This window comes from Echinops telfairi, unplaced genomic scaffold (assembly GCF_000313985.2).
Source record: "Echinops telfairi isolate 266 unplaced genomic scaffold, ASM31398v2 ScPeMD7_7424;HRSCAF=8462, whole genome shotgun sequence".
Lineage (NCBI taxonomy): Eukaryota > Metazoa > Chordata > Mammalia > Afrosoricida > Tenrecidae > Echinops > Echinops telfairi.
The window spans coordinates 48,072,457-48,083,731 of NW_022111324.1; the positions used below are offsets into that span (position 1 = coordinate 48,072,457).

Consider the following 11,275-nt stretch of genomic DNA (forward strand, 5'->3'; position numbering starts at 1 on the left):
CCAGCAGTCCCCATCCTGGACGCGCACACACAGAAACCCGCATGTGAGCCCCAGCAGCTGTCTCGCTTCTGACCCACCACGTCCCAACAGCAGGCGGGTAACAACGTGGAGTGTTTCAGCGGTTAGAGTGTAAGACACAAACGTGCAAACGCCAGGCACACGCACTCGCACAGGTGTCAGCGCTCCTGCGAGGTGTGGTAGCTCCGACCAGACCGGGCGATCTCGGAAGCCAGGCTGGGGCCTCCTCTGGGAGGGTGGGCGGTGATGTGTGTGACTGTGTGGGTCCCAGGTGCTATTGTGGCCCCATTTCCTGTCCCGGGAGGGCGGTGGCAGTGGCGGCGGTGGTGGTGACACAGGTTGTTTTACTTACAATTCTTCACATGAGACATGCATTTTACAGACCTGCTAGCATGCGTGAAGCCTTGCTGTGGTTGGCCCCTGACTCCCGGCACCCCTGTTACTGAGTACGGTTTTCCTGGCTGTAATCTCTGTGGAAGCAGTGTGCCCTGCCCTTCTTCCATTGGATGGGTTTGAACTGCCAACCTTTAGTTGAGCAGTTGTATAAGCCATTTGCACCCCACAGGCTCCTCTTTACTGCCAACGTGCCCTTTTGACTCACAGTGACCCTATAAAACAGAGAATGACCCCGGTGGGTTTCTGAGGCGGTAAATCTTGATGGGAGTAGAAAGCCTCTCGTCTTGATCCCACAAGGTCAAACTGCTGACCTTGTGGAACTGCTGACCAACTCATAACCTACTATGCCACCAGGGACCCCTGCCCGGCTCCATAGCACACGATCCGCCCCACTGTTACGATGAACAAGCAAACACTGAAGGACCAGGGGGTCTAGGGGAGGGTCTCAGCTCTGGGGAGATGGCTCAGGAGTCCAGCCACCCCACTTCTTGCTGAGAGCTGGGTAGTAGGGCTGGGGAGCTGCTGGGCCCGGTCCCGCCTGGGTGTCCATGCCTTCTACCCGGTGACTCAGGGTCCTGCCGGGCAGGGGGAGGGCCCTGGAGATCTGATCCCCATCCCTGGCCTCTGACTCTGCAGCTATAAGCGAATGTGACTAACCCCGTAGGACCCTGAGTCAGTCCTGAGGAGCCTGTCCCAAGCTAGGGCCAGGGTGCTGGGGGTGGGGGGGCCCACGGAGAGGGGGCTGCTCAAGAGGACTCCCAGCCCCAGAGCTTGCAAAGCCCCTTATGAGGTGGCGTGGGCAGCGGCCAGGGATTAGGAATGCTTGACCCTACTGCCCAGCGGTGACATGCCCAGCTCCTGCTGAGCCCTGGCCAGGTTCTCACTTGCTTTGCCCTCAGCAGGATGGTGACCTTGGGATCAGTTGCCTCTGCCCAACTCCAGCTGGTTCAGATTTCAGGACAGCCACCTCACCAACACCTCAAATCAGCGTCCTGAGCCATCGAGCCAACTTCAGGAGCCCAAGTCTCGGAGGCCGTGGTGGCTTCTCTTAGGTTTGGGAGTGGGCATCTGGGCTCTGCTATGGATCATGGCAGGTCTGGGAATCTCCAGGAAGCTGGAGACACTCTCCCACCACCAAGGCTGGGAAACGCACTGGTCTTCCGGCTCAGCCCAGCCCAGCCCAGCCATTCATGGCTGAGGTCACCTGAGCAGAGGTGCCTTGTCTTCTGCGGGGCCTGCGGATGTCCCCTGTTCTGTGTTCATCCGGGTGACCGTGCTGGGACCCTTGGCTAATTTCAGCCCAGCAACAGTGAGGTCGAGCACTTCTCAGCACCAAGTCATGGTTAGCTGCCCCCAAGTGGCTTTTGCCTCGTGGCAAGCCCATCTGTGTCAGGGTGGAACTGTGCCCCGCAGGTCTCTCAAGGCTTGGCCTTTGGGAAGAAGATGGCCATGCCTGTCCTCTGAGGCCCCCTGTCTGGGTTTGAACTGCCAACCTTTCAACCAGGAGTTGAACCCTTAACCATATGCACCACTCAGGGACTCCTGGCACTGGGGGCATCTCAGGATACCCCTGGCGGCATGGGGGTTACAATGCTTGGCTGAATTTTAATTGATTGGTTGGTGGTTCAAACCCACCAGTTGGTCCACAGGGGAAAGATGAGGCAGTCTGCTTCTGCGAGGATGTACAACCTTGGAATCCCTTGGGCCCTTCTCTGTCCTGTAGGGCCGCTGGGAGCCTAAAGCAGTGGTGGGAAGGCCCTGCAGAGAGGGAAGAGGGTGCCTGAGATCACCGTCTAGGGTTCAGGGCTCTCTGTCCTGGGCCCGTGGCTGGCTCCTATCGGTTTCTGGGGACACTCACCAAACCCACACCCAAAACACTCACCACAGAGTCCATTTGGACTCAGGGACCCTATAGGACAGGGTCGACCTGTCCCTGCTGGTTTCTGAGACTGTAGCTCTTTCCGGGGGTAGAAAGTCTCCCTTGGGGCAGCTGGTGGATTTCAACTGCTGACCTCGTGGTTAGCAGCCCAGTGCGTGACCACGGCACTGCGGGGGCTCCTTTCCGGGGCACAGAACAGGTTAAGGGGCTTTCTTCCCAGCACCTGCTGAACTTCAGAAGCAGATGGTCTCTTTCCACAGGAAACTGCATTATAAGAAAGCTGGTGACAGTGACTTCAGGATTGGGAAGGCCACAGCAGATGAGACTGTGGGGGCTGGCCTCCCATTGGGACGTGGCGGCATCACCCTCGGCAAGCTCAGGCTGCCCGGCCTCAGAGAGGAGAACCCTGAAAAGTGGGAGAGGTGAGCCCGGTGTGCCCAGCGAGCGGGCGAGCAAGTGAGGCCACTGAGATGGACTGAAGCAGGTGTCACTCTGGTTTTAAGTGTTCGCACTTTATTGAGCAGCTGTGGGTTTAGGGAGGGGAAGTGGAGCGGTCGCCACGATTATGTTGCTGGGGGAAGGTTTTAAGTAAGGCTTTGCATAGAGTATAATTAGTAGGCATGGCTTCCTGTGAGCAGTCTGGCTCCTGGAGGCAGAGTTACAGCTACACACCCTATCTTTTAGGCAGGGGGCAGCGGATAAGGGAGTTGAAGAAACCCCCTGTGCGGGGCCTGGGGCTCAGTGAGCCTTGGCATTCATGGGCGCGCTGTCCTAATCCTGTGTCTGTCTCTGCCCTGCTCGTCCAGCTCTGCCTCTTGGTTTTTCGAATGAGCTCAAATCTCAGAGCTGTGGGCTTCGGCACAGGCTGGCACAGGCTCCGTGGAGGGAAACTGAGGCTCAGCTCGGGTCTCAACAGGATGGAGCCAGGCTCTTAGCCAGCTGCAGTCATGGGGAGTGGGGTAACTGGCCCTAGTGTGTGCAGGGGGAGGGGCAGCAGAAGGGGCCCCCTGGGGAATCTAAGAGGCCATCAACTCGTCCTTGATGGTGCCTATGAGAGGGAAGCGCTGGTTCTTGCCACAGAAAGAGCCCCGGAAGTCATCCAAGTCCAGCGTCCACACCATGGCGCCTGCCAGCTGCCTGTTCTTCAGGTACTGCACCTAGCAAGAGAGGCCCAGAGGGGCAGGGCTGGGTTTCTTTTGGGGGAGAGAAGAGGAGGTGGTGGGAGGACCTGCTCTGGGGGCCCTCCCCAGGGAAGAGAACAGCGGGGCCTGAGACCCACAATACCCTAAACCCTGAGGGCAAATCTTATCGCCATCGAGTCAATGGGAATCCCACAGGACAGAGTAGGACTGCCCCACAGGGTTCCCAAGGCTGTAAAGCTTTATTGAGGCAGATGGCCTGAGTAGCTGGTGGGTTTGAACCTCTGACCTTGTGGTGAACAGCCGAACACTTAACAACTGCACCCCGATGCTCTTCCCTCAGGACAAGGAACACCCAAAGCTGGCTGCTTGGGGCAGAGCCTCTGCACCCTCATTCCCTCCAAGGGGTGGCCTGGGAGAAGCCTACCTTGGCCTTGATGCTTTCCTGGTCATCGTACCCCACCCATTGGTTGCCCTTGGTGGTGTAGGGGTCCTTCTGGCCGAAGACTCTGTGGACGGTGGCTCCTTTCAGGAAGCCACAGATCTATGCGGAGAGTGGGGTGGGGGTCGTGTGAAACGCTCCCTGCCGGGACTGCGGGTACCAGAGAGATACCACATCTTCACGTCTCTCCCCATCCCGGATCTCCTCCCAGTGCTGCAGGCCAGCCAGGTCTGGCCCCAAAGAGTAGAGGCTTCATGCAAATACATGCAAAGCAGATGCAAATACCAGAAAGCTCTTAATGGCTGCTATTTCAACTGGGCTGGTTATCACTGCTGGGGTCCTTTGTGGGGCAAGGGACTTGAGGGGTGCCAGGGCTCAAAAGAAACAGGATATCAGGAAAAAAGGAAAAAGAACAACTCCTCGTCAGATGTTCCTGGGAACAGTGGCATTGTGAGAGAACAGGAGGGCCCGGTGAAGTTCTGGAAGCTCACTCACACAGCTGAGAGCCTCCAGAGGGTTCCGTGTGGCTTCCTCCACCGCAGTCCAGGGCACAGGAAATCAGCACCGGGCTGAGGACTTGCCCCGAGGGCGGTCAAGAAGGCACTAAAAACAGTTGAGGGCCTGCCCTCTGCCTCTACTCTTCACTGGGTCGGAGGAGGGCCCAGGCAGTGGACAGAGGACTATCCCTGAAGCTTCTCATGAGAGAGAGAGGCAGTGGAGAGCCGAATGTCTGCAGGAAGTTGCTCACTGCAAAGGTCATACCCCTTCCTCTTCTCCAGGGGTGCGAGGTTTGCGGGGACATTTTGTACCCCAAAAGGAGCAGGGTGAGGGCCGAAGATCACCTTCCCTGGGGAGGAGGGTGTTGGAAAACCTTCCCTTCCTCCCTAACCCCATTACCTCATAGTAGGCGAGGATGCCCTTCTCCTTGGTGTAGGGGCCTGCAATCCCCGGCCCCGAGATGGGCGCGCCCACCCCCGACTCGGAGGAGGCCAGGGTGAAGGTCTTCCCGAAGGTGGGGATGCCCATCAGCAGCTTGTTGGCAGGGGCCCTCAGCCGCAGCATGTTCCCCACGGCGTAGTCCTGGGTGGGCACAGCACCAGAGAGGCCAGTTAGACAGCTGCTGGGGGAAGAGACCAAGCTCACTGTCAGCCAACTGATGCTGGCTCACAGCAACCCTGCAGCACAGCAGCCCCATAGGTGTGGGGAGAGAGGACAATGTCCAGACAGGTACAGAAACAGGGGATTTGCTCTAGCTGCACAGTAAACCAATGGCACATGGAGACTAGAGGCCGGCCTCCTTTGCCCCAACCTCTTCAGCCCAGCCCCATGCATGCAATCCCCCCCACCCCCCTCCACCCCGCAGACTCCTCAGCAGATGGCCTGGCCCCTCATTCCAGGAGCCACAGAGAAGGCCTAGGCCATGGGTGGGCCCGTTTCCTCTTCTTTGCAGTGGGCTTCACAGCCCCCCCTTTTCCAGGCCTGTCAAGGAGGGGATGGGCGGGGCGTGAACATGGGAGGAGTGGTTACGCGTTGGCTGCTAGCCACAAGGTGCTGCAGACCCACAGAGGCAGTGCTACCCTGACCTTCTGCGTCCCTGCGGGTTGGCCCCGACTGGATGGTTCTGAGTTTGGGGTGACCATGGTGGAGGTGGGGCCCTCCTGGCTCCCACGCTCTCTCAGTACTCACGATGTTGTTGAATCGGTCCAGATTCGCGTCCACGTTGCTTCTGTACAGGCGGCTGTGATGCCCCGTAGTCCCCATCCAGGCTCCATGGAAGTCGTAGGTTATGAGGTTGATGAAATCCAGGTGTCTGTGGAAGAAAGGGGAGCCCTGTAGTGAGCCCTGGACTGCTAACCACAAGATCGGTGGTTCAAATCCACTGTCCGCTCCACGAGGAAAGAAGGAGGCTGTCTATTCATGTGAATAGGAAAGCTCCACCTGGGGCCAGGACTCAGAATTGACTCGATGGCAGCAGGTTTCGGTTTCAGGTTTGGTAGAAGAAAGGGATGGTGGGCGAGGCAGGAAATGAGAAATGCCCTTGGCTTCTCACCCACGACCCCAGTGAGGTTTGCGGCAGCCGAGAGAAGGCCACAAAGCTCCCATCCCAGGGGCTCTCAGTTATTAGCTGCTGTGCCCCACCAGGCTGTGGACTCAGGGGCCCCAAATGCCTCCTGCACACCTGTGAGCACGGCACTTCTTCCTGCTGTCCCCACTCCCCCAACGCCCACCGCGCCCTTCTTGGTAAAGGCAGGTGGAAGGGAGCTTCAAAGTGTGACAGACAAAGGTTCCCATGAGCCCGGATGCTGGGGAGCTGGGCAGAAGTTTCCATGTCCATACTGGGAAAGCCGTGCGGCCTATAGGCTCTAGAGGGCTTGGATGGCAGGGCCAGGGGCCAAGAGCCCCCTCTTGTTACTCTTGAAATGATCGAGTGATGCACCAAGCTTGTATCACCCTAAGACTTTATGGAAGATTGACGTCAAACTGAAGTGCCAGGGATCCTTATTGCTGGGTTTCCCAAGATCCCTAGCTGGCTTTGCTCTGCAGCGAGACCAGTTGCTTGGCTGTTGCCCACTTACACCCATGTGCACGGGGGCAGAAGGACCAGGGGTGGCAAACTGGAAAGCGGGGGGTTGCCTGCACAAGAGCATACCTCTCCCGAGTCCCCCACTCTGCCTGCCGGCCAGCCCTGTAAAAAAGGCCACTGGTTCAGGATGGGTGTTTCCCGTTTCCTTGCCCAAAACATATCGATAAGTACTTTCTCACGGGACAACAGCAGCCCCCAAGTGAGAAAAACAGGGCAGAGATGATCACCCCATGTTTGGTGGGTGGGGACTCGGAGGCACGGAGTAGGTAAGTGACAATGAGCTTCTGGAAGCGCTGGGGCTAGACGTCGTCTGGGGGCCTGACTCACTGGGACAGCTGGGGTATGTCGTAGCCATGGTCAAGGTTGATTCTCCCCGCGGACATGGCTGCACTGAGCAGGAGCTGTTCGTCTCCGGAAAGCATCGCTTCCTGTGCAAACTCGGCCTTCATTTCCTGGAGGGGAGATGGGGATGAGGGAGAGAGGCCACGTCTCCCCCCGACCCAGACTGTGTGAAAGGGAGGCTGAGGTCTTGGGCCTCTTATTGATGTTCCCCATCTGCTGGGATCCCCAGTGGAAGGACAACCCCATTGGCATGATCACATGGCCCCACCCGTTCTTGGCTCCAACTGTTAGGGCCAGTCTCCTTCCCTACTCCCATGTGCACCTCGTGAGCACACTGTTCCTCCTCCCCACTCCCATGCGCACCTCGTGAGCACACTGTTCCTCCTCCCCACTCCCATGCACACCTCGTGAGCACACTGTTCCTCCCCCACAGAGTGGCTGTCAGAACGGTGGGCAAGCCCAATGGGCCCACAGATGGTATGGAAGAAGTTTGCCTTTTGGTCTCTGCTTTGTTCTCCCAGGGACATGAACTCAGCAAACGTAAGGCAATTCGCTTAGATGACTGCTCTGCCCCTGGGCTGGGCCTCACTCGCCCAGGGCTGCATGGCCCTGGAGGCAGTGCATGCTGGGAATTGGGGCCATCTATTTGTCCCTGAGCAGGGGCCAAATGATACACCACCTTCTGCCTCTTAGGACTCCTGCCCACCTCCCCCCTGGCTCACAGATGTCTCCCTTGGTGTGAAAGAAATTCCCCTGGACAGCTGGTTGGTTCCTGGCCCGGGGCCCCAGGACATCACAGCAGGGAGCCCTCAGGCCCTCTCTGCTTGCCCCAGGGGTCCATCAGCTGGAGCTACCCGAGGCCCGCCCACCTTCCCCTGCCCACTACTCAGCCGCACCTTGACCAGGGTGGTGAAGCGGTTCCGGTCTCTCCGCGTGGGGTAGAGCCAGGCCAGGTCCAGCCCGTCGAAGCCGTGTGTCCGCAGGAACACCGGCACCGACTTGATGAAGGTCCTGCGGTTCTGGGTGTTGGAGGCGATCCTGGAAAATCTAGGACCGCAAGCACAGCAGTAGCAGGCTCAGCCCCAGGCTGCTGGGGTCCCTGGCCCTCTGGCAGGGTTTCTGAGACCAGAGGGGCGAGAGCCCGAGTCCACCGGCCAGCTCCAGGAGGGCAGGGCAAGACCCCCGGGCAGGGGAGGACATCGTGGGAGGAGCGAGGACTTTTGGAGATGAGCTTTCTGGGGTCTGAGCCTGGCCCATCACGAGCTGGATCCGCTGGTCAGGTCATGATGCAGGCCTCCATCCCATATGTAAATGGGATGACTGTGATAGCGCCCAGTGCTGCTGGGACCACGGCTGGAACAGGTGCCAGGTGGTCAGTAAGCACTCCATACACACGCCCTGCTCTCAGTGTCCCCCCACCCCCACCCCCGCATTCCCATTGGCCCCTGCCAGCCCCTGTTGCTCTCAGGCCGTTACTCTCAGGTGGGAGGAAGGATGTAAAGAGCATTGTCAGGGGCCAGCAGGCCCACTGTCTTCTTGCTGTGTGGCTCTCGGCAAGTCCCTAGCCCTCTCTGTGCTTAACTTCTTTAGCCGAAGGCCCCTGATAGCCACGTAAACTTCGGTGCACAACCCGTCTGACCTCCTGGGCTGCCGTCCCAGGAGGGAAGTAGACACTGGCCCCGGCAGGCACCCTCTGTGGCCCTGTCCTGGGGAGTGGGCCTCACTAACCTCTCTGAGCCGAAGGTCCATCCTCCAACAGACAGGAGGGTCTTCAGGTTGGAGTTCCTGTGAGGCACAGGGAGGAGAAGAGGGGGGGCAGTGGAGTGTAGCTGACGTGACACTGGTGGCCCCATTTCTGACCTCAGAGCAGGTTTCTAGCTTTGGGAAGGAGGCTGGATATAAGTCTCCAAGGTCGTCCTGACTCTGAGATGCTGTGGTTCTAGGCAGCTGTGGACTCTGCCCATTCTCCCGAGGCTGCCCCTTTCTGCCGGCTCGCCTTATGTGGGGAAAGGAGCCCTGGGGGAGTAGTGCTTATGTGTTGGGCTGCGAGGCATAAGACCAGCGGTTTGAAACCACTAGCCGCTCCGTTGGAGAAAGATGCGGCTTTCTACTCCCATGAAGAGTAACAACCTCGAGGTCCACAGAGACAGCTCCACCCTGTCCTATAGTGTCACTGCGAGTCGGCATCGACTGGTTGGCAGTGAGTGGTTGCTGAGTTGTTAGGGGAGAAACTAGAGAGGGCTTCAGAATGGAAGCAGGAGCCATTGGCATGCGCCTTGGAAAGGTTCTCTTGGGGAAGAAGAAGCTCACCCCCCGCCCCAAGCCAGAGGCGCCCAGCCCCTGCCTTCTTCCAGAGCTAGTTTCTATCACCACCAAACCCTAGCCACCACCTGCTTCATGTTCTCCTCCCATGGAAGCCCCCCTGCCCCCCAAACCTCAACACCAAATTCACGATCCTGCAGTCCATTCCAACTCAAAGGACAGACTCAAATCCACTAGGATGGAGCAGAACTATTGCTCTGGGTTTCTGAGACTACAAAGCTTCATGGGAGCAGAGAGCCTCATCTTCTCCCCCAGGAGCGACTGATGGCTTCGAAACGCGGACCTCATGGTGCGCGGCTCAATGCACAGCCCACATGCCACCAGGGCTCCTTGTGGAAGCCCGAGCCCCTCTAATTCTGCACCCAGAGGTGGAGGCTATGGCAGAACCACCCTGCCCGAGGCCAGCGCAGGGAACCCTCTGTCCCGCTCCGGGCCTGGCCGGCCGGTGGCCCAACCTTTTCTTGAGTGAGTTCAGCATGGCATAGAGCGTCACGTCGTTCCACTCCCAGGTGTCGATCTCATTGTCGCTTATGTTGGCGAAGCTGTAGATGACGTGGGTGCAGAGAAAGGGGTCGATGGCGTCTGGGAAGCAGCTCGCGTCACCATCCCGGTACTGGGACCAGCTGGTGTAGTAGCACACCAGTTTGTACGCGGAGCCTGAGGGAGAAGCCTGTGTGGGGCTGGGGCTCGGATTCTGCCAGGGCCCCGCTGGCTGGACTCCAGGGAGGTGTGGGTAGTGGGCAGAGGTGGGAGTGGAGACAGGATTCTAAATGAAAGGGGTCCTGCCTCTGGGGAGCTCCCTGTCTGATGACAATCAGGGAGACTCCCCAGGTGCTGGGGAAGGATGAAGAGCAGGGTGCTGTGTAGGGTGAGGGTGGGACAGATGAAGAGAGTCTAAATAGACGTGATTCCATAGAGACTCAAAGAGCCGCCTTCCAGGCAAGGCAGCGGGGTGGGGAAAACAGCTTGTCGTTCAGGGGACAGCCCTGTGGAATTTGCAGTGCAGTCATTGACCCAAGAAGCTGTGGCATGTCCCTTCAATGGCCCTCACCCCTGACACCCTGCAGAGCAGCAGATAAGCTAGGGCACGGTATCACAGGGGACAAGGAAGTCCTTCCTCTTCCCTGACTTGAATTCTTACTGCTGCAGGTTAAGCTCTTCTTGCCTTCTTGATTACACAGGAAGAGCAGTGGCCAGCGGCCCTCCATGCAGCTGGGGGGCGCGGGTGGGTGCATCCCACCAGGGCCATTCCTGAAACTGAGCCTTACGACCTGCTTTGGAAGCATTTCAAATATCCGGAAGAGAAGAGGATCATTCGAGAAATGCACCGACACGTCACGTTGGTTTAACAAGATTATGCTCCACCAGCCATTCGGGTCTCAGAAAGAACTGGAAAAGTGCCAAGTTCCCAGCCTGCCCCCAGCACCCAGCTCCCATCGCCATCGGGTGGGGCTACTTACAGCACGGTAGCAGCAGCAGGAGCACAAAGCCTGTAGGGAAAATCCAGGGTCAGACCACCTGCAGGTGCATGCTGCCCCTTCATCTCCCTGCTCCCAGGGGAGCAGCCTCCTGCCTCCTCCCCCACCCCGGCTCAGCGCATCCTCCCGCTCCCCGCCCACCCTTCTTACCCGCCTCCGCTCTGCCCCAGCCCCCTCCCGCAGGTGGAGGCCCTGCCCCACCTGCAGCACCTCTAAGGGCTGCCCAGACCCTTCAGCTTGAACATCACTACCCCAATTCCACCTGGGCCAGCCCAGAGGCCTGTGGGAGTCACCCTTGGACACATTCCGGCTGCAGCAGAGCGGGGGTATAGCCTCTTCCTGCCCTTCCCCGGCTCCTGACAGGCCTGTCCTCATGGCTCCCTCTTCGTTTTTATACCCGCCCCTTCCACTCCCCCGGGCCCCAGCCGTCTTGTTTACCGGATCTGAGCTGTGTGCCAATTAAGGAACTGCGAGGCTGGCGAGTGGACGTGTAGAGGCGCTTCAGGAGAGTTGGGAAACTGGAGTTTCGAAACAGTAGGCCAGGATCTGGGGGTTCCCCCTGGAAAGTGGCTCAGCATCATTTCCAAAGGCCTGCTCCCCTCCCATCCCTCCTCCTTGCGTTCCTCTCCAGCACTTTCCGGGCATCACTGGCAGGCCCTACCTCCAGCCCTCCAT

General features: G+C 58.8%; 2 protein-coding genes across 2 annotated transcripts in view; both read right to left on the reverse strand.

The window, feature by feature from the left end:
* Positions 1 to 412, reverse strand: part of MYBPH (myosin binding protein H) — a 10,092-nt gene extending 9,680 nt beyond the window's left edge. Inside the window, exon 1 of the mRNA XM_045298181.1 lies at positions 403 to 412. Coding sequence (XP_045154116.1) covers positions 403 to 412 — 10 coding nt within the window. The remainder of the gene's footprint in view (positions 1 to 402) is intronic.
* Positions 413 to 2,784: 2,372 nt separating this feature from the next.
* CHI3L1 (chitinase 3 like 1) lies at positions 2,785 to 10,944 on the reverse strand. The gene is made up of 10 exons (XM_045298084.1): positions 10,863 to 10,944; positions 10,583 to 10,612; positions 9,578 to 9,779; positions 8,529 to 8,585; positions 7,697 to 7,847; positions 6,786 to 6,910; positions 5,561 to 5,684; positions 4,772 to 4,954; positions 3,860 to 3,976; positions 2,785 to 3,450 (listed from the first exon to the last, which is right to left on the reverse strand). The coding sequence occupies exons 1-10, from the start codon at positions 10,903 to 10,905 to the stop codon at positions 3,310 to 3,312; spliced, it is 1,173 nt and encodes a 390-aa protein (XP_045154019.1). The 5' UTR covers positions 10,906 to 10,944; the 3' UTR covers positions 2,785 to 3,309.
* Between the last annotated feature and the right edge of the window lie 331 nt (positions 10,945 to 11,275).

What these genes read in the sequence shown, in the direction of transcription:
- CHI3L1 (XM_045298084.1), bottom strand. Translation starts at nt 10,905, where the DNA reads ATGTGTCCAAGGGTGACTCCCACAGGCCTCTGGGCTGGCCCAG. An exon ending in AGGCCTCTGGGCTGGCCCAG is followed by an intron (nt 10,613 to 10,862) that starts GTGGAATTGGGG and finishes TTTTCCCTACAG; the next exon opens with GCTTTGTGCTCCTGCTGCTG. An exon ending in CTGAACTCACTCAAGAAAAG is followed by an intron (nt 8,586 to 9,577) that starts GTTGGGCCACCG and finishes TGTGCCTCACAG; the next exon opens with GAACTCCAACCTGAAGACCC.